Genomic DNA, 24,484 nt, shown 5'->3' with positions numbered 1-24,484 from the left:
GATAGGCTGGTGTTGACTTCAGAGCAAAAATGACTTTTTGACTTTAGGGCAAAAAAATTCTTCCAGCTTATCCACTACGTGGCAGGAGAGATGCTTGCAGTCCTCCAAGGGTAGACAGAGCCCTGGTGGGAAAGCTTGACTCAGAGATCATGGAGCAGCAGCACCCATGTTGGTCAGGGCGATAAGGGTCCCCCAGCCGGTCCCCAGCACTGGGATGCAGCCCTGCCACTCACTATTATATCTCCCCCACGGACAAACTGCAGCCGGGTCTGAAAGACGAGGATGTCAAGCAGATAGATGAGGTCACAGAGGTAGTCGATGAACAGCCAGCAGTGGATGTTTGCTGGCGTCTGGTAGGGGAAAGCCCACCGGACAGGGATCAGCCAGCAGTTCCAGTTCCAGGCCATGACAACAAAGAACAACCACAGCACGTACATCAGATCTGTGGACAGGAATCACATTGCAATTAGTGGGGCCCGTGTCCATCATCTATGGGAAACCGGTACACAGAGGGCTTTTCATTCCCTTGTCCTGCCCCGAGTGCCACAGGGAAACCTGCAAGAGGTCTCTATTGAATACTGACAGCATTTAATTTCAAGTGAGCTGGGCTCTAGATGCAAAGTGAATACCACCAGCTGCAGAGCACACTGCTTTTTGTCACAAAGCCTTTTCTAATTCTGCTGAATCAAGTAGGGTTTCTTTTGCTTTGCTCTTGACTTTCTTGATTTTCTTTCCCTCCTCAGGCTGTGCTGAGCACATGGCCACCTGCCAGAGCCTGAGAGCTGTGAAATGGTTGGGAAACAGCAGACCCTGGAAGGAGCTCAGCTCCTGTGGGGTGTCCCCAGACAGTGGATTTTTCTGTTGTGATTTTTAGTTTTGTTTTGGATGTCCACATCACAAGGACAGTGTTTGCCTAATAAAAAGCCTGAAAAGCAGCAGAAAGCTGCTGCTCCTCCACTGCCTGGTCATGCTCCTGACACCTATAACTAAGGGGAAGTACTTAGGAAAGCCTGTGCCTTGCAGGGGAATTTAAGACTGGATTTTAGCAGACATTTGTAAGTTGGTCCTTGCTTAGTTGACCTTCCTGCTCTACAAGGTCTCATCTCTCACACCTCCTCCCCTCCTCACCATTTCTGGCTGCCCCACCAGCCCAGTGGCTGTGCTCCATCACTCACTCGTGAGTGGGTCAATGCTGCTGGGGAACTGGTAGTTTCTCAGGAGGTCCAGCCAGGGCCGGTACTTGAACGTGCAGCACAGCATCTCGCAGTAGTGCTCCTCTTCTGCTACCTTCTCCCCCTCTGGCTGCGCTCCTGGGGGAGGGACTGGTGCTGCTGGCAGTGCCGGCTTGGCGGGAGCTGGGAGAGGCCACACAGTTATTTGAAAGAGCAGAAAACCTTCTTGCTGCAATGTGTTAACCTGTTAAAAAGGTTAAAACACAGCATGTGTGGGGACTAAGCCCCACTCGAACTCACATGCCGTTGGGCTCTCTTCATCTGAGGTGATGTCGGGGTCAGTCAGCTTTTCCTTCACCTTCTCCGTCCTCTCCTTGAAGAGCCTCACCAGCTCCTGGAGCCGGTTGTTGATGACAGCACTGCTCAGGCTTGTGGCTGAACCAATGCGCTCGGGCAGGCTGTGGGCAAACCACCAGGCATCTCATGTAGGTAGGAAAGGTCAAGGGCAGGTTCATGACCCATTTTTAACCTACAGGATTCTGGTTTAGGATTTACCCATATTTATTTGGTTATTGTGTGATCAGAATAACACAAGCTAAGGTGGTTTCAGTAAGATGCTGTCAAACAGCACCACCCCAAACTTCATTCTCGCCCTCAGAAGGACTTAAGAAGCACCAAGATCCCATGCTGGATTGCATTTGATTAGGAGAGGATGATTTTGGAAGAACTACGAGATGAAAATATGCACCAAGCCCTTGAATTTACAAACTGTATTGTCTCTGTTCAGCCTCTTTATTAAAACCAGGTTGTGAGTGCTCTATCCCTGGCAGTGTTCAAGGCCAGGTTGGATGGGTCTTGAAGCAACCTGGTCTAGTGGAAGGTGTCCCTGCCTGTGGCAGGGGATTGGAACTGGATGAGCTTTAAGGTCGCTTCCAACCCACACAATTCGAGGGTTCCATGATTCTATGATTGATTCAAACCAGGATGCTCACCTAGCATGGCCAAGGACCATCACTAGGAGGGAGGACAGAAATAAGCCTGCTTGCTGTAGCTCCAGGCTGGTTCATTGTGTTACGTGGCACAATGATTTCTTCTCAGGAAGAAAGAAAATCCCTGCTCTATGAGGAGGTGTAGGTTCCCCAAGCCTTTACTTCCCAGAGAAGGCAGCTCCCTCTCCCTTTGGTATCCCAGGACTCCTAGGGTCTTTGCTGTTTCCCATCAGAGCACTGGGATCTGAACCCCTGGGGCTCATCAGGAGCCTCTCAGCCCCACCACACACCTTTCCTTCTGCTTCTCATCACAGCCCAGCAGTGCTTGGTTTGGGGACTGGCTCATGGGTCCCTCCTCCAGACCATCCTCAGGGGCCAGCAGCTTCCTCCTGTGGTCACAAACACAGCAGCTGAGGCTTAGATTCTCCCCCATCCTCATCCAGCTCCTCTTCCTCCTCCCAGGTCTCATCCATTTTCCACTTTCCCTTCTCCAACTGGGGTCAGTGTTACCCCATTGTTTGGCATTGCCTGAAGTAAATGAGAACAAACCACTCTGCTCTTTTGCTGCTAAACCCCTGTTTCTTCCTGGGAACCATGCAGACCATTTTTCAACCCATTTTGGACACCCAGCAAGATGCACAGAAGACAGGCACCAGTCTGTACTTGTCCCCTCTGCTGCACCATCACACCACTGTACTTTGAGAAGAGGGCAAGGGAAATGCAATAGCAGTAAGGTGGAGCAAGGAAATTAAACTGGAAAAAAGAGAAGGTTCTAGGGACACTGCCTAGCTCTGAGATGGCTCCATAGGACCTGAAATCCCCAAGACAAAGTGAATTGCAGAACAGCAGGTACATAACATGGACCCTTCAATTGCTGCTGATACCTCCAAAGCCAAGTGTAAAGTTCAACTTGCTGAGAGCGGCTTCAAGAGGTTCACAAGGAGCCCTATGAACACTGTCTTGCTGATGCTGAAGCAGTGGCAGCTGATGTCTTCCTGGAAGATGTGTGCTAACACAGCTGGTGGCTCCCTTTGGTACAGACAGCTTTCAGGGACAACTTCCTTAATTGTGGGTGATCAAAGTGGCAGAAGGAAGAGGTGGATGTGAAGGTGACAATCATGGCAAAAATCTGGACTGCAGCCTGCAGCCAAGTCCAGAGTTGTAACTGCAACAACAGAAATTGTCTTCTGCCACCACAACAGCTGCTCTAAATTAACCAGGATCTCACTGATGCTGGTGCAAAATGGCTCAGCGTGCACGTGAAGCAGGAGCAAGCAGGATCCTGAGGGAGGTCATCCTGCCACCACAGATCTCCTGAAGAAAGCTGGATGTTATGAGCCCCATCTGCTCTTGGGCATGCCCTGCTGGGAAGGGGAGCAGATGAACAAGCCCAACCCCCATGTCAAAGCACCCTCAGACGTGGATGGAGAGGTTCCCAAACCCACATAATTTAAGAGTAAAAGTCCTGCTAAGATCTGTGATGTTGTTAGGACATCATCCATCACCTCTCATCGGTCTCCAGCCACTGTCCCCCTGGCTCTGTCCCATTGAGGCATCATGCTGCCCCATTGCCCATCCTCATCCATAAGCAAGCCCAAGATGCCTACATCAACAGCTTAATGGCCTCTTGCTCTATAATGAGGACCCTGCAGAAAGGGTAACGCTACCTCCCTCCTGGCCTGTGGCATGACTCCCCATAGGCCACAGAGCTCATGTGGTTGCCCTCCAAGTACATGCAAAGTTTTATGTGTCAACATCCATGTGGGAAAAGATGCCTCTTTTTGCTTCAGATTAATGGATGTAAAAGACAACAAACATCCCCAAGAAGGCAAGCATTTCCTTCTGGTTCAGAAGGCTGAAATTTTACTTTTTGATGTAGCAAAATAGGAGGTGATTGCTTTTAAACATCTCCAGCTCAAGGAAGGGACCTCCAGTGTTGTCTTGAGAGATACTACCTAGAGGCACAGCAGAAAGTTTCATGTGCTCATACATGTAATTGCAAATATACAACCTGCTTTAAGAAACTGGTAGAAAATAGCATGAGAGAACTGAGGTGTTCAAAAAAAATGGCTCTGTGGGGAACCATAGGAGCATAGAAAGTTTCTTTGAAGACCCAAGCTCCCGTCTGTCAGGTTAAAGCCATTCCCCCTTGTCCCTATCCTACAGGCCTTGTCAAAAGTCTTTCTCCATCTTTCTTATAAGCCTTCCCTTACATATCAAAAGGCCACAATGAGACCTTGATGAAAGACTTGATAAAAAAAGTATGCTGGGGACAGAATTGTACATAGGTAAGTGGTTTTAAATAAACTAAGGTTGTGCCTCTGGGTTGCTGGATCATGGGCTCCAAAGATGCCCAAGATGTTCTGGGATGCATGACATGGGTGTTAATATGAATCGTCTGTTTTCTATGCTGGTTGAAGCCATAACAGAAAGCCAGTACCTTGATCCTGATTCAGAGGTGGATGAATATCTGCAGCAAAGTCACACATCCCAGGGAGAGAGGACTTACACAGCCTCACCTGGTGGACTTCTCCATCTCAGAAGAATACTCTGCCCTATTCATTAATCCTCCACCTCTCTGAGTATCCTTGATCTGAAGGCACAAACCTAAAGGGGATATGCTGCAATTTTTTCCAGGAAACATAGAAGGAGATAAGTGTTGGGATTTATGATGAAGGGCCATAGGCAGCACACAGACCCTCTGCACTATGAATTTGGGAGCACAGATGTGTGGGACAAAAATGGGATCTGACCACAGGCTGGGGATCGAGCCCACCTCCAGGAGGACACACAGACAGGGCTTACTGTCCAAACCGGCCAGGAGCGGGTTGCTCCATACAGTTGTACGAAATCTCCTGTACTGGCATTGTTCAGGAGTTAAAGCCCCGGGACCCACACATGTGTCGGGGCAGAGCCATACCTGGGGGATGCTGGAGCCACTCTGGGCACCGCCAGCATGTTAATGGCAGCGGTGGGCACTGGTAAGTGGCTCCGATTGTCCTCTACAGTGTTACTTCTACTGTCCACATTCTTGATGTCCACAGTGGGGTAATTACCTGGCCCGTGAAGAAGGACAATAATGGCAGGTGAGAAGGGTGCAGGCCCAGAACCCCCAAAGCCCATTGCCTCCATGGAGCTGCCTCCAAACCTCACAACATTCCAGAAGGCCTCTCCTTTCCCCCCATTCCCTTCTCAACTGGCACTCCTTTCTCCTAGTGCTTTCTAGCATTTCTCTATCTTTTTCCCCACTTGCTCCCCTTCTGCTTTCCCAGCTTGCAGTGATTGTAACTACTCTGTTCAAGCATTGGGTTCCCATGATTTGGAACACGATGGAGACAATGATTACCAGCTGCAGGTGTCAGACAGGAACCCAGGATTTCCAGTTGCAAACCTCCCTCCGGGGTCTTCTGAACATAAACATATGGATCATGCAAGCTCCTAATTACATGAGCATTTGCTTTTCATGCAGAATAAGGGACTATATAAATAAGCACTTATGGTCTCTCTTTTGCAGAGGTAATATCTGCTTCTAACCTGCAGATTTAGAAGAAGGAAGGTTGGATGTTTATAGTGGGGAAAAGAGAGATGCCAATTGCCTGAGGGGGAAGCGGTGCCGGGGGTTATCTTGGCAAGACCCCACAGCCAGCCAGACTGCAAAATGTCATCTCTTTTCTTAGCTATACAACCAAATACAGTGAGTTTCTTCAGGATTCCTTCATGGGGGAGGGGGGGTTCACACATCTGAAAGACCCCACGCATCCCCTCCTGTCCCACACAATATGGGACCAGTGGATCAGAGCATATTTCTACCAAATCACAAAGACCTATTTCTGGTTCAAAGTTAAAAACATATTGCATGTAAGGAAAAGCTGCGGAATTTGGCTCGCTGATTAAAACAAGGCAAAGCAAAGCTACAGAATTTGTACTTCTGGGTTAAGCCATGAAGAGCAAACCTCCATCCTGCTGTCCTCTTAGTAGGAGTGGGTTGCATGGATGCTAAGGAGAAAACTGCATTCAGCAGCTCTTTAACCCTCTGCCAGCATTTCCTTCATGAGAATTTTTGGCCAAGCAAATTCAAAAGTACAACACGTCATTTATGGGTATCTGCAAATGCCCTCTAGGGGTTAGCTGGAAAGGCACATAGTGATGAGGCAGAAGCAGAAAAAGCATGAATTCTATTATCCCACTTCTGTGCTGCAACATTAAGTGAGCTTTGACTATGTTTCTTCATCAAAAAGCAACTACTACAGGAATACCTCCTTGCCCCCTCAAGCTATGCAAGCTCATCTTCAAAGCCGACATCTCTAATACCTAGGGGAGGTTGCTCCTCATGGCAAAAGTTGGGCTTGACAGCTGCAGCCTTGGGCTTGCTGGCAGCAAAGGCTGGGATGCAGGAGGCAGCGGTGGCTCGGTAGCTGGGGACATTGGGGAGCTGCTCTAGCTCACCGCAGCCGGGAGGGGAGGAATCCCCCACAGCCAGCGGCTTGTCGTGCACCAGCTGATCTAGCTCGACGTCTCGGGCACGCCTGGCCATGCTGCTAGGTGCCTAGGTGCTTCAAGCAAGGGACAAGGCATCTGAAGCTGCAATAAAACACAAAGTGGTTTGAGACAAGACGGTTATGTCAGGGGAGAGAAACGTAGGCCTGTGGGAGGTTATTGCTGCTTGCTGCTCACAGATGTTGGTGGCACAGGACAGTGGTGGTGAGCATCCTACCATGAGCTTTTCTAGCGCTGCTGCAAAAGCAGGAGGTTCTGCAAGGTCTGCACGAGCAGAGGAATCTCCAGGCTGTTCCAGGGCTCGGGTCAAGCCATCCCTTGTGTAACTTGCCTGGTGTCAGTGAACTTGTGCCAGGACCTTTCTGTGCTTGCTCAGGCTGTGATAGGAGTTCACCACCCCATTTTCATGACCAGCCCCTTACCTCCTTACTATGAAAACACACTTTAAGCCACTGGTTACTTCCTAAATTGAGTAAAGTGGTAGAGAAAATCCTTTTTATCCCCCTCTAAGTTTTCCAGCTGAAGGAGATACTCTTCCTTCACATCAGATATTACTTAATCAAGACTAAGTACCACGTAAGCACCAGCCTTCCAGAGCTGGCTCCAGCTGCTAACAACATTGCCATCACACGGTGCCCATGTGATGCTTTAAGCCCATGGAAAGCCCTGTTGCCCAACACAGGCCATGATGCAGAGACTCAGCTGCCTGAGGAGGGAGCAGTGGGATTTGTTCCTCATTGGGCTTTGCATTGCCTGCTTCGAGTCATCCTAATTTGCCTTTATGCTGCTATATAATATACCTTCAGCATCGGTTTCAGCAGCTTCAGTTGTCTCCTCTTCTACCTTCAAAATGAAAAGAGCCTTTTTAAGCAGAGCAAGAGCTGCTCTGTAAGAGAGCAGACTTTGCATCTCGATTGTTGCCCCGTATCTCCCTAATCCTCCCCCTGTCATTCTCCAGCCTCTCAGCTTGTTGTTCAGCACCACCATTCCAGGGTGAAAGCACCCCTCCCTTGGTGAACAGGTACTGCTGCTGTCTCAGGATCAGAGATGATAATGTCCTGGTGGGAAACATTTCCAGGGTCCATTCCTCTCCCTGTTCCTCACCAGGACACCGTGTTCCTCCAGGCAAGCTGTGAGACCTTGGCAAACACCAGGCAGCAAGAGCTTATTGCAGATCTGAGCCCAGGCAGGGAGTGATGCTGTACCTGTATAAAAGCACCTTCGAGATCACTTATCTCAGCTTCTTCCAGCTGCTCAGTCCTGAAGGCCTCCTCTGCAAAGTAGACTTCCTCCACATCCTCCTCAACAGTGAGACAAGGTGATAGGAGCAGGAGTCTGGAAGACATCAAGCAGAGACAAGTGCCCTCGCTCTGCCTTTTCCAAGGTTGGGCATGTTGCAGATGGGGCATCCCATCCATGGGGTTGATGCATGGTGCTCCCAGTTTTGGGGGGCACCATGGGCATCATTTGCAGGTGGACAATACCACAGAAATCTTCATTTAATACAAAGATGGTACTCAAAATATTGCTGCTTAGGTTAGGACTTGGAAAACATAGTACATGGGAGACCAGATGAGATGTGCATAAATAGTGCAGGGCATTGCAGATGCATCAGGAAAGATCACGTATGCAGAAAAGTACAGGCAGTATGTTCCTCCTGCTGTGCAGAATGATTTCTCATATAATGAAGATCTGCCACGTAAAAAGCTGAGAGCCTGATTTCAAGGCAGGACTGCCTTGCAAGCACCATCTGAACCCCAAGACTGCCTATGCAAGATACTATCAGGATACATAATCCTCATTTTCCTCCTGCAGCAAATGCAGACCACAGCTCCACCATTCTGCAAAGGGGGCTCACAAAGTAGATTTCAGCAGTTTAATACAACCATAACTGAAAAAAAATCCCAAGCCTCATCACATTATTCTGTGTGTTTACCTCCTGATGTGCTCTTCCCTGGAGAGAAATGCAAAGCAGGGATTGGGGATAATGAAAATATAGTAAGACAGCTAAATGCAGGAAAATTGAAAAACCCAAAGAAACATCTTCCTGCATCCTTTGCAGGCCCTAAATCAGAAGAGGTATGTAAACAAGCAGTGGCTCCTTTTCTCTTTTATCTCCATTGCCTTGAAAAGCTGTTATTTTCCAAGGTCTTTTTAAAATCATTTTTAATAATCCCCCTCCCCCTAATTTTTATTTAAATATGTTCCCTTCAAATGCAATCACAAGCCTTTTATCCTAATCTAGAAAACCAGCCAGTGTCTCTCTTTTCCCAAGAACAAACACAGTGAGGGATGGAGCAGCATCTCATTCACCCAGCAACTGAAGCTCAAGCATCTCCAGTGGAACTCTAGGAACAGATTATGAAGAAACATAAAGATACGGGTTTAACAATGACTAGCTGAGTGTTTTCAGCTCTTTCTGAGGAATTAACAGAGAATAATTTTGTAGCACTAGGTAACAAATCCCTAAATGTTTATCTCATCTGAAATCAGAGTGAACCACTAAACTAAGTGGAAAGGTTTTTTGAAATACCATCTAGACAAAAGTCACTACCTACAACCACTGGCAATAACTGGGCTGTTTTCTACAACAGCAAAAACTGTAAACTTATACCTGCTTGTATCAGGAAGCATTTGCAGGCACAACACATAATCCTATCTTTAAATTCAGCTCCATAAACTCCATAATCATCCCGACTGCCCTAGACTAATGGATGTGCTTTTAAATCACATGGACCATCTCCAGGAGCTGGGTGCTCCCAAGGAAGGAACAAACCGAGTTCCTGCTCAGACCCATGGGAGGGGATATCTGGGGCTATGGTTGCTACAGGTGATGTAGACAGAGCCTGTGTCACCAGGAGACACTCGCCCAGCACCAGGTGCCGCATCAGCGGCAAGCCCAGAGCAAGCCTGTTGGTGAAGGCATCCCTCCTGAATGCTGAAAACAACCATCCTAATGCATCCATTCTGAACACATCCCTCCTGGATGCATCCCTCCTGGGTGCCCCTCCTAAACACATCCCTCCTGGATGCATCCCCCCTGAACATGTCCCTCCTGGATGCATCCCTCCTGACGCATCCCTCCTGACCGCATCTGTCCTAAACGCATTCCTTCCGAACACAGCTCCTGAATGCATCCCTCCTCTCAAACACATCCCTCCCTAACACACCCTTCCCAAACGCATCCCTCCTCCCAAACGCATCCCTCCTCCCAAACGCATCACTCCTCCCAAATGCATCCCTCCGTAATTCATCCCTTCTGAAAACACATCTCCTGAACGCATCACTCCTCCCAAGAGCATCCTCAGTTCCCCCCCCGAGGCTGGGTCACTTCCCTCATCCTCGGGTGCTTCAGCCTCTCCAGCTTGTGAATGCAGCTGAACAACTGCAGTCACGTTCATCCCAACAAAGCCATCAAGGCAACAGGAGCCACTTACCCTGCACTGTCCTTCAACTCCTCCTCCTTTTTCCCCTCCTCCTCCTCCTCTTCCTCCCCATCCTGCTCCGTTTCCTCTTCCCCCTCACCAGCACTCAGGGAGCACAACCACACCCTGGGAAAGAGAAACTCGTTAGGCAAAATCCAAAAAGTGTGTCTGAACCTCGCAGGAGGAGCACTGCAGCCCAGACATGCAGTCCCTGCACCCACCAGGCAGCATCTGGGGGGGTGGGCACAGCTGGGTACTCTGGGCATATAGTGCTCACAGCCTGTTAGTGTCTGCAGCCCAATGCTGGTGGGAGAAAGAATGAGAAAGAGTTTGGGAATGGAAAACCAGAGTCCTTGAGCTATTGAATTCCCCCTGCAGCATGGGGACAGGATATGCTTAGGGGTCACTTGTTGCTGGTTTTGACCAAAACCTCCCTGTATCAACACCAAAATCCACCCTCCAGCACAGGACATGCTGTAGTCCACAGCTTCGGAAACTCCTATACTAAAGGGAAAGAAGTCTGAAAAACATCTTTATAACCTGTCCAGTGTTTCTTGGTCTTTCAGGAATTTATGGATTCCCAGGGCCTGCTAGACCCAAAGGAATCAGAGGGGAGAACCAGGCCTCCCTGGATTCCCAGGAACATCAGGAGTTTCCGGACCAAAAGATATTGAGGAGCCTCCTGTTAATCCTGTCCTGCCTGACCCACCTGGACCAGTAGGTGGTACTGGTCGTCCTGGTCCTCGTGGTCCTTCAGGGGAGAAGGGACAGCCTGGCTGAGATGGTGACCCTGGACCAGCTGGTCAGAAGGGGGAACCAGAGCAGAAGCTCTGGCTTGTGCTTAGTGCAGTTGATCATTGCCCATGCTGGAGATGGAGACCACTGCGTATCTTTCCCCACAAGTGCTCTAGGCTCTGGGAGAACTTAGGGGGCTCCCAAGCCCTTGGGAAGCATGCATGGCCACCTCTCATTCCCCTGCCGCAATGCAGCTTGATCCCAGATTTGAAAACATTGCCCAACCCTTGGAAGGAACTTGACAGGGTTTTGTTTTGGAAGAAGTAGGGTGAATTATATAGAGTTCTGTTTCCAAATGTCATGACAGTTGGATGCACAACTGATGGGAACAAGGTCCAAAATTTCAGCTCTTGGGCCCCCAGCGCAAAAGGCATATGGAGCTGTTGGAACAAGTCCAGAGGAGGCCACAAGGATGACCAGGGGCTGGATCTGCTCTGCCTGGAGACAGGCTGAGAGAGCTGGGCTGGTTCAGCCTGGGGAAGAGAAGGCTCCTTAAGGGGAGACCTTAAAGCAGCTCCAGTGCCTAAAGGGGATACAAGAAACCTGCAGGGGGGCTTTGGAAAAGGGCCTGTAGGGACAGAACAATGGGGAATAGCTTTAAACTGACAGAGGGGAGACTGAGATGAGATCTTAGGCAGAAGTTCTTCCCTGTGAGGGTGCTGAGGCCCTGGCACAGGTTGCCCAGAGAAGCTGTGGCTGCCCCATCCCTGGCAGTGTTCAAGGCCAGGCTGGATGGGGCTTGGAATGACCAGCTCTAGTGGAAGGTGTCCCTGCCCATGGCAGGGGTTGGAACTGGTTGAGCTTTAAGGTCCCTTCCAACCCAAACCACGCTGTGAGTCTGTGATTCTATGATTTTAAGATCATCCTTTAGCTGTCCTCTGCCACGCAAAGTGAAGCATCGCAATCCCAGCTCTGTCACTGCCTGCCCCAACCCAAATCTCAGCACCAGAAGGAAAGGCCATTTGTTGAAACACCTTTTGGGTCCTTCTGATGCCCCTGTCTTTGGAAACAGGCACCTCAGCTGCCTGCTGTGAGCTCCACCACCAGTACTGGCAAGGAGGGATACCCAGGGATATGCTCATCCCCTCCCATGGCCATGATGCTGGTGGTCAGAAAGCATGTACAGCTGCCCATCAACAGCCTCTCCCTTTGCCTTCCTACCTATTTTCATCTTCCTGAGGTTCCTCCTGTATGGGGAGAAGGGGATGAGTATCTGCCACCATCTCAGCCTCAGCATCCCAGGCCATCATTTCGCACATGGCTTCATTACTCCAGCCACCATCAATCTCTTCCAGGATGAGGTCTGTCTCCTTGGGTTCCTCAGGGACAATGTGTACTGAAACAGGAATGGGGGAAGGCAGGTGATGAAGTGAGCAGTGCATTTTCAAGAGCCCAGTGGTAGAGCCAGGGCAGATCCCATGTTTTCCCTCCTCAACCATGAGATGCTGCCACATGCCAGGACTGAAACACCTCTCAGTTCACACAGACCTGTGCAGCCCCAGTCCCTGGCATGTTACTGGAGAGGCTGCAAAGGGAAGAGCCCAGGCCTGACACATGACGAGCCCTCTACATGTCCCAGGGGTACCCCTGCTACCACATCAGGCACACAGCAAAGAGACAAGAGGAGGAAGCACATCGCTTACTGTAAAACCAGTTTATTTTGAGGTCTGCCTGAGAACAAAACTTACATATACACAGTGAAGCTCATAGCAAATACACAAATTCAACTAGAGAAAGGTAGGAAACACACCTATGGCTGGCGCTGCACTGCATTTACCCACCCTACAGTGCCTATGCTGCCTTCAGCCTGTTCCCTCTAGATCCCCATTAATTAAAACACAGCACAGCAGTCAGGGAGATGACTTTCAAAACATGCCATAACTTTGGAGACATTATATGAAAATGGAGCAAATACTGATAGCCTGTTAACAGCAGGGTTCATTATAAACACATAGGATGGATCTCAGGTTGGTTGTTGGCTCATGGCTCATTGTTACAGCTGCTTAGAGATGCAAAGAGATGGTGGGAAACCTTACTGTGGCCTTTCAGTGTAAATAGGGGGATTATACAAAAGATGGAGAAAAACTTTTTACTAAGCTTCGAAGGAACAGGACAAGGGGGAAAGGCTTTAGCCTGACAGAGGGGAGATTGAGATGAGCTCTTAGGCAGAAGTTCTTCCCTGTGAGGGTGCTGAGGCCCTGGCACAGGTTGCCCAGAGAAGCTGTGGCTGCCCCATCCCTGGCAGTGTCCAAGGCCAGCTTAGATGGGGCTTGGAGCAACCTGGTCTAGTGGGAGGTGTCCCTGCCTGTGGCAGGGGGTTGGAACTGGATCCTCCAACCCAAACACCATTCTGTGAGTCTAAGGTCTTTACTAAAACCCTGGGGTATAGGACTCTCACCCCATCCAGCCCAGAGGCCCTGCACATCTCTGGGCTGCCGGCAGCCCCGGGGATCCCTTCCCATGCCAGAACATTCCTGCTGCTTTGGTTAATGCTGCATCTGGGGAGCTGTGAGCTTCAGAAGCACCTGTAGTTGAGGGTAAGGACAGTCTGGGGTAAGTTCTCCTACAAGGAGAGCTCAGGAAAAGGTTTTTAACCCTACCTACACACCTGAAGATTAACCTCACCCACCTACACTGGTGGCTGCAAACCAGAGCCCTTTCCACTCACTGGGAGAAAACAGCTAGTTAATGGAAGAAAAGTAGCAAGAGGCTGATGAGAGCTTAAAGAGCTTTATGATGTTATACATCAGAGGCAGCCATCAACTAAAAGAAACCTGTGAGCTTCAGCTGGAGGTCTAAGGGGTGAATATTCACATGCCTGATGGGGTAGTGAGAGGACCAGGAGTGCTAGGAAGCTGCAGCAAGAGGCTTTCTGCCTCCAAGTGGTGCATTTCTACCTTCCTATAAACTATAGCTCCAGTCTCATATACATCATCCTGCAAAAACAATAGCTCTGGTTCCCAGAGCCAAGAGGGAGGGAAGATAGGACAGTCCCAGGACCAGGGACACACAGCTAGCATCCCTGACCAGCCTCCAGTCCTGACACCCTGGCTGGGAAAGAGCTAGAGACCATTTGCTGATTGCCCTTTGCTTTTCCTCCCCAGCTGCACTCTCTCCTCGAGTTGGTCTCAATGGGTTGTGGGAAGGGCTGGCTGGCCATGGTCTTCATTTTCCATTTGTTTCAGAGGCACTAAGCCCCTTTGCCCCCTGAAACAAAAGGAGAAGGAAAACATTAATGAGCTTGCTGGCAGTTTGGGCAGATCTCCTGATGACCAAATCTCTCCCTTCCTCGGGCACATCAAGATGCCTCAAAGCACCAAAGGGAGCTGAAAAACAGCCAGCTGCACACAGACGTGACTGCCCTCATATGCCCACTGACTTTGCCTCTTCCCTAGGTAAGGCTCTGGTCTCCAGTTTGTACAGACACATGGAGAAATGCCTTCCCGCAGGATGTCCCACATGAGATTCCACCAAGCAGCTGCTGCCTCGGTGGGATCCACTTCGTGACATATCCCTGGGGGTATGCACAGCCTCCTTCTGCCATGGCAGGTCCCTGCTCTCACCAGCAGCTCCCACAGCCCAGCCAAACATAGATTCCCTGGCAGCACTTGTACAGGCCTGTGGGACATCTCTCTTGCCCTGTGCATTCCTGGTGGCAGCCATGTCTCCTGCTTCTCCCAGCATCCCACAAGGCAGCTGGTGTGGAGAGCCAGCCCCATCTGCCTGCAGTGCTCAATCCCCACTGCTTGCAGGCAAGTAGCAGTGAGAACCCTACAATGTTTTCCTACACTGTGCAGACTCACATCCAACACCACTAATCACAGGATATTGTTTTCACAAATTATCTCCTTAGTCATCACAGGCTTGGCAAACACCCTCCAGTACAACAGCCATGCCAAAGGGAGTGATGAAGGCAGCAGGTTTGAATTTCCCTATAATGCTTTGATCAAATCCCAGCAGTTTAGCAATCATCTTCCAGCACATCTTGAGGACAGACATTGATATCAGCACTAACCTCAAAACCTGGGGCCCAAGCACTAGGGATGCTGCACTCAGAGACTCCCACAGCCTGAGTTTTGCCAAGCCTGAGCCACAACCCTGGATTTGATCCCACTTCTCAAGCAGCAACAGCTCCTTATGGATTCCTGGGGGGATTTCAGGGATCTCTGGGCCCCTGAAATGGCAGCCATAGTAGACTGCAGGACAATAACCTTCACAATAACCTCAGCAAGCAAACCAGCACAGTGGGGTAGAGCAATCACTTACTTTCTTCCACGGGACTCAGAGTTGCTGCATCCATTCCCTGCCAGGAGGAAAAGGGAAACATGAGAATTTTGGGTTTCAATAACTCCATTTTTTTTTTCTCTAAACACCCCATTTTAAGTAAACATGGGCATTTTATGCTAAATATCCCATATGATTTCTTGGTGCACGTTGGTTAGCTTGGCCATGGGGACAAGCATCCTCACACATGATGGGAAATGGTAGGAGCACATCAGTGAGCTTGCCTTGGTGCAAAGGAAGGAAAGGAGAGCCTGCAAAGCCCCGACTTCTCCTTAGAGCTGGACTGCAACCCAGTGAGGTGCCAGAACATGGGCACCACCCAGTGCTGCATGGGAAGGCAAGGAAACAGTAAAGAAAGCACAAACTGTGGGAGCTTTTGCTGCTGAGAAGCCAAATCCTGGTTTTCATTAACTAAGCGGGTTGTGGGGATTTGTTTTCTTGAATGAGCTATGGGACAGCCCAAACCACATCAGGTCACTGCACTGATCTACTGGCATGTGTATGGCAGGGGACACCTTTCCTGCTGGGGATATGGTGTTCACACGCCCTCTGCCTATCCAGCCCAGGCTGTTCAGCCTGGAGAAGAGAAGGCTGTGTGGAGACCTCATAGCAGCCTTCCAGTATCTGAAGGGGGCCTATAGGGATGCTGGGGAGGGACTCTTCATTAGGGACTGTAGTGATAGGACAAGGGGCAATGGGTTAAAACTTAAACAGGGGAAGTTTAGATTGGATATAAGGAAGAAATTCTTTCCTGTTAGGGTGGTGAGGCACTGGAATGGGTTGCCCAGGGAAGCTGTGAATGCTCCGTCCCTGGCAGTGTTCAAGGCCAGGTTGGACAGAGCCTTGGGTGACATGGTTGAGTGTGAGGTGTCCCTGCCCATGGCAGGGGGGTTGGAACTGGATGATCTTAAGGTCCTTTTGAACCCTAACTATTCTATGATTCTATGATTCTATACCTGTGCCTCCTGCTTCTCCCTTGTCACTGGCTGAGGCATCACCTTCTCCAGCCCCTGGACCAACCAGGCAAACACCCTGGTGACCAGAAACCACAGTTAGATCCAGCTGCTGGAACCTCTGCTCCCACAGCACTGTCCCGCTGGCCAGGTATCCACACAGAAGCTGCTGCTGCAGTTACCTGCTGCCATCTCCAGCCAGGGACCAAGGGACAAGGGTGGCCACTGGCTCGGGCTGCGTCTCAGCCACTGCTGGCTCCACTGCTGCCAGGGTGCTCTGGGTGGCTGGATCGTTGCTCTTTGGCTTTGCCTGGGGTTTAGTTCCTTTTGTGCCTGCTCAGGTTTATTGGGAAGGAGAAGGGGGACAGGCAATGCAGCAGTCATAAATCATTGGGGAAGGGGAGCAGGTGAGGAAGGGTCACCTCTCCCATGGAAGGACAGGCTTGGGGGACCTCCCTGAGAGCTTCTCCCCCAGGGATCCAGCCTGGAATGAGGACATGGGGTTTGGGGACAGAAGTGGTGTAGGGATAGCGCTGTGATGCTGGGACCTGGTGTGCCCTCCCCTGGGGCACATGGACAGGGCAGCCACAGGGACAGTGCCGGCCTGCACCCAGGTTCCAGAGTATATCCTCTGAAAGGGCACCCAGGGAACTCACCTCCCTCTGCTGCTTCACACTTCTGCTCCTTCAGCTCCGGCTGTAGAGGGAGAGAGGGACCAATGGACATGGCAAAGAGCTGGATGTGGCCCCACATCACCCTGGGTGGGCACATCCCCTACCCCAAGGGGACCCATGTGCACAGCCCCACACACCCTCCACTGTACTTTTGTCCCCATTTCCTTGACAAAGACCATTCAGCCCAGACACCTGACTACTGGTACCAGCAGGTCCCAAATGGAGGGTCTCCCTGGATGCAGTCAGGCTGAGGAGCAGCAGGATGAACCCCAAGGCCTCTTTTTTGCTCTGCTCAATTCCCCATGTGTTTTCTTCTCCAGGGTCCCATCCAGGGCATGTGGGATGAAGACAGGAAGCCCACTCCACTGTCACATCTGCCCAGCAGCCCCGCAGCCTCCTGCACTGTGCAGTGCTCACCTCCAGCTTCTTCAGCACCTCTGGCTGTGGCACCATCCTCTCGAAGCCCTGCACCAGCCAGTTGAGCACCCGCACTCCTGCCCTGCCAGAGGGGAGAGCAGCCATGGTTGGGGAGCTCATCCCATGCACCCCCTGCATTCCCCCAACAGCCAGCCCAGGGACCCACCACTCCGTGGTGGCAGAATCCGAGCCAGGATCCGGCTCACAGTCATCCAGCTTGTCATCTTCCGGATCGAAGGGGATTATCTCTGCAAGGAGAGCAGTGCCATGGGCACAGGGGAGAGCCAGGACCTGCAGTGCCAGGAGCTGCTGGTTTCCCCATCAGCTGGCGCAAGGGGACAGTAGTGCCAGCATCACTGACTGGGGAGGTGGGATGTGGGAGTCCCAGAATGGCACCTGGGATGCTGCAAACTGCACTCTTGACTCTCCTTACCCAGAGCTTCCTCTTCCTCGTCCTTGAGGATCTGGACCTCTGTCTGAAAAGCCAAACAGACCATCATCCCCTGGCAGCCAAGGTGGGCTCATCCCAAAAGGGATGAAGGCCACGCAGGGCAGGTTTAATGCTCCCAGTTAGCATTAGAGAGTGATGGGAAGGAGAAATAAGAAGAAGAAAAGGTAAAAAGAGCTAGAAGCCCCAATATGCCAGACTGTTGCCTGGATCTGTCACCTACCTGATCAGGAACATCAATGCTTGTCTCGAAGCTCTTCCCAACTGCCTGCAGTGTCCCTGGGGCTGGGACTGGCTGGGGAATCACCTTCTCCAGTCCCTGGGAGAGCCAGGACAGCACATTGCTCCCCATGCTGCCAGGGAAGGGGCAAGTCAGGCTGAGAACCTTCATCCCAGGCATCCAGCCCCAAAACTGAAAGCAAAATCCCAAGCAAGCCATGCTGCACACTGGAGGATGCAATGGCAGTACCTCTCAAATACAGAGCCTTGGTCCTCAGGGACTCCAAATCCCACCTTCTTGTCCATTTCTTAATGGCAGCAGGAAAAAAAAAAACAAAATGAAAGCTCTCATCACCATTCCAGCAGCCCCTGGGATGCCAGCTAGGAGGGATCCATTCAGCAAAGGAATGCTGATCCCCTGCCCAAACCACCGTGTTCCCCTGCATGGGGCCTTACCTTCAGTGCGTGCGCAGTCAGCAGCATTCCTGGGGCCATCAGCCTTCCCTGTTGGTGCCTTCAAGGTGAAAGGCAGAAAGTACCAGAAAAAAAAGAAAGGAGACAGTGTCCCCTGGTCAAAGGTAGCTGCAAACCTCAGGGACTCCCCATACTTTCTGCTGCAGAGTGGGGATGCATCCTGGCCCTCATCCCTTCTGTGGATGCTGCAGAAGCACCAGGCATCTCTCCACCATGCCCACAGGGTGCCTGCTACATCCCAGACTTGGATCCCCACTTACCTTAGGTGGCTCCAGGTCCTGCTCTGGAGCTGGAGTTGGAGGGATCTCCTCCACCAGATGAGCAACTGGGGGCTGGGGCACCACCCGCTCGATCCAGCTCAGCATCCTGCTGGCTGTGGGCAGCAAGGAGGGGTTTCCAGCAGTGAGAGGCCAGCAGCAGTCTGCAAGTCCTGCTTGGGAAAGGTGGCACTGCAGTACAGCCAGACCTGCATCAAAAGAAGCGTGACCAGCAGGTCGAAGGAGGTGATCCTGCCCCTCTACTCTGCTCTGTGAGACCCCATTTGGAGTACTGTGTGCAGTTCTGATGTCCTCAATGTAAGAAGGACATGAAGCTGTTGGAACAAGCCCAGAGGATGCCACGAGGATGATCAGGGCCTGGAGCAACTTCTATATGAAGACAGGCTGAGAAAGTTGGGACTGCAGTGACTAGAACAAGGGGTGATGGGTTTAAAATGAAACAGGGGAGATTTAGGTTGGATAAAAGGAAGAAGTTCTTCCCTGTGAGGGTGGTGAGGCCCTGGCACAAGTTGCCCAGAGAAGCTGTGGCTGCCCCATCCCTGGCAGTGTTCAAGCCCAGGTTGGATGGAGCTTGGAACAACCTCCTCTAGTGGAATGTTTCCCTGCTCGTGGCAGGGGGTAGAACTGTATGATCTTCAAGGTCCTTTCTAACCCAAACCAGTCTGTGAGTCTATGATTCAACCTTGATCCCTCACCGCTACTGTGAAAAAAACGTACCCTCAATCTTAATCTCACAGGCTGTTCCTAAATGTAACCGTTCACTTAGGGTTGTTTTTCCACAGCCCTCCACAGCTGGCATCACACAAGAAGTGCTCATGAAGCCGCAGCTGATCACAGAAAGAGTGATGCTCTGCTCAGGGTCTTCCATGCTCCCCTTCTTTCATTTGAAGGATGAAAAGCAACAGTAATTCGAGCAGAATTTGTTTAGGAGCAAGTTCCAATATGTGCATCAACTCTGCTTCTCACCTTTCAGCCATGGCCCAGAGACATGGCGGCTGCTGGGGCAGGAGGAGAGCAGGAGGGGCAGCCAGCTACAGCGCTGGGGCTGCCGTGGTGTTGATGCAGTAGGTAAAACTAAGATGCTGCAGAGCAGGGTTTCAGCTGTCCAAGCTCTGCTTGCTTGGCCTTTCTGGGTCTCCTGCACCTCTTATCCATGCAGCTCTGGTCTGGGATGCAGCATGAGTGAGCAGAGTGATGCTGCATATTGGGTACAGGACTCTGACTGGCTGAAATAGGGGATGTTTGCTGCTGCTGCCCCTCCAAAAGCCATGCTCAGCCCAAAATGCCTCCCAGAATCATGCCACTCTACTCAGTAAGTGGCTCAGGAACATTCTTGGGCTGCCTCCACACTGCTGCCCATAGGAGATGCCAGTGAAGGGCAAGAGAAAGCAGGTCCCTGAGCTCCATCTACAGCCACGAGACTGCATGGGAGTTTTCATCCCGGGTTAACACATGATGCCAGTCCCACATACCCAGCAGGCTGATGGCTGGAAGCTGCTCAGTGCTTGGCTTTTTGCATTAACCCCTCACTCAGCATTTCAGGCATGCAGAAAACCTTCAGATCCCTTGAGGTGTTTCACTGGGGGCTTCCCAAAGCCTGGCATTTGAAATCCTAATGAGCTGTTGTTCTCAGGCTCATGTATGATGTATGAGCTGATGTACAGCTCTTTGCTTGCCCCCACCTTGTGCAGGGCCTGAAGCTGGGTAGGGATGCATCCAAAGCATTGCCTCATGTGGCACCTCTAGCCCCTGGCACAGCACGGGCAGACTCAGCTTTACCAGAGACCCCCACACCACCAGAGCAGGGTGGCTGTAAAACACCTCCCAGGAAGGCTGATGACCAGAAATCAATTAACAACTCACCTTTTACCTCTCACCTGGTACAAGGGATCAAGGAGCTGTCCTAGGAACTGCAAAGAAAACCCAGCAGTGACACGTGGCACAGCAGCACTTCTATCTGTGTTTTGGGACCTTCACAGGTCCCAGAGAAGCCCAAACAAGTGCAGAGAAAACCCCCTTCTCTCAACATAAAGTTGTGCAGCTGTAAAAGCCTGAGGCTTAAGCTTGTCATTGGCCTGGGGAGGAAAGTGGGGGACTGGTGCTGTTCCTCTGGCACACCCCAACAACAGAGGGGCAGGAACATTTGTGGGTCCCCAGAAAACTAATTGCTGGAAGAAACAGGAATGAGCAGCTAGGATTTGTCTGTGCTGGCACTGAAGAGCAGCAGCCACACGCAGTACCCCGTGCTGCGGGCACTGGCACATGCCACTGCCTGCCTACAGCTCCATGGGTGAAGGGCTTTAGTCACCAGCACAAGCAGCACGTAGACCTGCCATCCTCACTCGGAGCAGGGAGTACCATGGCCTTTCCCTCCCCTCCAGTAGCAGATCAAACCCATCCACATTTATCCCACTCCATCACCCTCACAGCATCATTCCCCACAGACCCATCTCCCTGCCACAGCTCATCCTCCAGCTCCATTTCAGAGCACTGACTCCACTGTGATGTGTGACCCTGCAGAAACCCCAGCCATGTCCCTCACCTCCATCATTGTCACTTACCCCACTCACTTGCTGCTGCCTCCCGGGAAGCCACTGTTGGGGTCTACAGGCTCCTTGGCCACTGCAGCTCACTGCTGACCCCCCAGGCCCACCCCAATCCTCTCAGGGCTCTGCGAGGATTAGCTCAGCACTCCCTGCAAATGGGATTACTGGCACGCAGCTGTCTTGAATGCCCCAGCTCCCAGCAGCCAGCCTGGCTTCAGTGAAGGATAGTGCAAAGAAAAGCCAAAATTCAAGCAGGTTTGAGCATCCTCCACATTGCTGGAGCCACAAAACCTACCTCAGACACTCTCCAGCTCAATGCAAGCCCATCAGTGCTGTGGGGACACTGCCACCTCGCCCAGGGCCAGCTGCATGCAGGCATGAACAGATGAGCTGCAGTGAGGCTGCTGAAACTCTGTGGGGTGATGCAAGGGTGATGTGCCCCAGGATACTGAACTTGCTGCTCTGCACTAACCCCAGCATGGTGGCAGGAGGTAGAAGCGCCAGGCTGAGCTAAGCCTCCACTTGCTGAGACTGCCAATTGCTGCTTGATCCGTTTACCTTCAGCCCTGCTGACTGCCAGCCTTTCCCATTGCCCTAATCCCAGCCACGGTCATACCCTGGAATCCTGGTTCTGGCACAGCTTTTCTGCTCAACATCCAGCCACAGGCTGGCCAGAGCCCCCTGACCTGATTCCTCCTTCCTCAGCACAGCTGGAGTCCCCATCCTAGTGAGCAACAGATCACCTTCCTGCCTGGCCCCAGCCTGGCACCTCTGCAGCTCTGATTCACAGCTAGGGAAACTGAAGCACACAGCAGAGGTCCAGGCACTTTGCACCTCATTCCCCACCTGTCAGGCCTGGGGAAGCAGTCTGAAAGGCACCACTGTATTCTTAAAATACTGCTCACTCCGAAGCAGAGTGATGACTGCTTATAGGTCAGCATTGAACACTGACTTTTCCAGCAGAAACACAGATCAAAGGTGCATGCTGTGTTCTCCCAAGCCTCGTGGCTCCCAAAGCCATCACCCAGCCTCAGCTCCCTGAACTTTGCTCCCCATGGCTCTGGCCAGCAGAGCTGCTCCTGCCCGGCAGGAATCGGCAGCAAACCCCCATGGTGGCCAGAAGATGAGCACAGGGCTCTTATGCTAGGCCAGGCAGCTTGGATCCACGCAGTTTCCCCCTCCTCACTCTCCTGAATGGTAGACTCAGACCCCGGCCTAGGGCTGGCAGAGTTTAATTCGTCAGCAACTTTAGCTGCCCCAGTTGCCCACCTCCAGGCTGGGGGCAAACCCTCTGCTCCGCACTGCAGGATGGATGCTGATCCCACACCAGCACTGGGGGAGGCAGGGGAGCCTCAGCTCTAACACGCAGGACACTGGGGCTGCTGTGGAATGCCTAGAAAACCCCGTATCACCGTGAAAAACCCCACCTGTGAAGGGAGCTGGCTGGGCTGGCCCTGAAAGCACCACATGCAAGCTCCTGGGCAGCATCAAAGACTCCTGGACAGGCATGGTGTTAAATGGACTTGCTACCCCTCTTGCAGGACCAGTGATGCAAGTGACACAAGATCAACCCAGAAGCCCTCATGGCACAGCCTGGCCTAGGTTCCACCTTGCAGGGTGCTCTGGAGGTTCCACCTGAGAAGACAGTGCTGCCTAAAAGAGCAAAGCAACACATAGGCAGCTTCAAGTTAACTTCTGCAGGCTCAGGCTTATGAAATCCTGCAGTAAGGGGTTCAAAAAAACCTGCATCCCCTCCAACTGCAAAGATGCAAGTGAATGCCCAAGAGGAATACCTGGAGAACAAGGGGAAGGTTCTGCTGCTTACCTGGGCAATACTGCCAGCTCTCCTGGCATGTTTGCCGAACTATTTTCCACTGCCTTTCATTTTCATCCTTGGCTTTCACATTGGTGGGGTAAGGCAGAAGGGACCACTTACAGTAACTACGTGGAAAAAAGATACCAAGTAGGTAAGTAAGGTCTTCTGGAAAAGGAACCAGATCTTAAAGGGCCAGTGCTGAGAGGATGCTGCTCCCACCAGCAGCTCCTGGTCCTCCCTGAGCCAGAGCCTGGGCTCTAGCATGTGCAAGGATTACCTGCTTTGCTGTGATTCAGGGAAATCAAAGATGAGACATTAAAAGCCTGTGCATAGCAGGTGGTGGTGCTGATGTCTTTTGCGTGCCTACCCTGAGGATACAGAGTATTTCCTCAAACCACAAGGTTCAAATACAGGCACTGGCTTGGGACTATCAGCTGCTGTTCAACTCTTCATCTTCCCATGGAAATCATCCAGCTGGGAGTAAGAAATTAGGGCAGCTGGGAAACATAACATCCTTTCTTTTAAGAAGGACATGGAGCTGTTTGAGCAAGTACAGAGGGGGCACAAGGATGATCAGTAGCTGGAGCACCTCCAGTTTTAAGACTGGCTGAGGAAGTTGGTGCTGCTCAGCCTGGAGAAGAGAAGGCTGTGTTTAGTTTAAACTTCAACAGGGGAAGTTCAGGTTAGATATAAGCAAGAGGGTGAGGCGCTGTGAGGGTGGTGAGGCCCTGGCACAGGTTGCCCAGAGAAGCTGTGGCTGCCCCATCCCTGGCAGTGTTCAAGGCCAGGTTGGACGGGGCTTGGAGCAACCTGCTCTAGTGGAAGGTGCTCCTGCCCGTGGCAGGGGGTTGGAACTGGTTGAGCTTTAAAGTCCCTTCCAACCCAGACTAGGCTGGGATTCTATGACTCTGCCACCAGGCACCATCCTGCTCTGTGGCACTAATGCCCTCCGAGGGCTCAGCACAGCTGCCAAGAGGGACAGGTGACCCGGGATCAGTGTCTGCAGAGGGGAAGGGGTCCTACCCTCTCCCGAAGAGGGGGACATCCCTTCTCTTCCTCGTCCAGAGCACCTCTGCACTTTAATTGAAGGAGCTCTGAATGGACAAGGCAGCATGAAGGGGTGCCATGCCAACTCCCAGCTGCGGGACTCAGCCAGAGCACTGTCCCCACTCTTGCCTTGGTTTCCCATCCCAAACCTTCAGCTAGAAGCATTTTTTCGGTGATCCAAACACACATCTCACCTGGGTGTGGGATGGAGCAAGTCACGTTGTCTGCAGGTCTCTTGTTACCACAGGATGCCAGAAAACTGTCTGGGAAAGCTAAAATGGCCAGGTGAGGGGCTGGAGTTCTTGGAGCACAAGATGCATCAGCTTCTGCTCCTGAACAGGCGCTCCTGGTGGACAGAATCCTGCGTGTTTCTGCCCTGAAGCCCCAGCTTTGCCTCAGAGGAGAACTGTCCACCCCTAGCAAGGGGCAAAACCTGCTCTAGTGGAAGGT

At 51.6% G+C, this 24,484-nt stretch overlaps 1 protein-coding gene across 1 annotated transcript in view; it reads right to left on the bottom strand.

Annotated features, from left to right (window-relative positions):
* The window catches only part of CNGB1 (cyclic nucleotide gated channel subunit beta 1), a 28,202-nt gene extending 9,440 nt beyond the window's left edge, over positions 1–18,762 (bottom strand). Inside the window, 23 exon segments of the mRNA XM_062621318.1 lie at positions 234–442; positions 1,176–1,355; positions 1,473–1,630; positions 2,452–2,550; positions 5,082–5,217; positions 6,473–6,707; positions 7,081–7,121; positions 7,459–7,501; positions 7,864–7,993; positions 10,096–10,209; positions 12,040–12,348; positions 14,993–15,074; positions 15,145–15,181; positions 16,119–16,194; positions 16,298–16,448; positions 16,505–16,811; positions 17,207–17,288; positions 17,373–17,454; positions 17,640–17,682; positions 17,878–18,007; positions 18,124–18,181; positions 18,330–18,602; positions 18,604–18,762. Coding sequence (XP_062477302.1) covers positions 234–442; positions 1,176–1,355; positions 1,473–1,630; positions 2,452–2,550; positions 5,082–5,217; positions 6,473–6,707; positions 7,081–7,121; positions 7,459–7,501; positions 7,864–7,993; positions 10,096–10,209; positions 12,040–12,348; positions 14,993–15,074; positions 15,145–15,181; positions 16,119–16,194; positions 16,298–16,448; positions 16,505–16,811; positions 17,207–17,288; positions 17,373–17,454; positions 17,640–17,682; positions 17,878–18,007; positions 18,124–18,181; positions 18,330–18,602; positions 18,604–18,712 — 3,084 coding nt within the window. The 5' untranslated portion in view covers positions 18,713–18,762.
* Positions 18,763–24,484: the final 5,722 nt, after the last annotated feature.

Source organism: Pezoporus occidentalis, unplaced genomic scaffold, assembly GCF_034315485.1.
Source record: "Pezoporus occidentalis ecotype Australia unplaced genomic scaffold, CSIRO_AGI_Poc_V1 ctg229, whole genome shotgun sequence".
Taxonomy (NCBI): domain Eukaryota; kingdom Metazoa; phylum Chordata; class Aves; order Psittaciformes; family Psittacidae; genus Pezoporus; species Pezoporus occidentalis.
The sequence above is the reverse complement of the archived record's forward strand: the minus strand, read 5'-3'. Positions and strand labels throughout refer to the sequence as shown.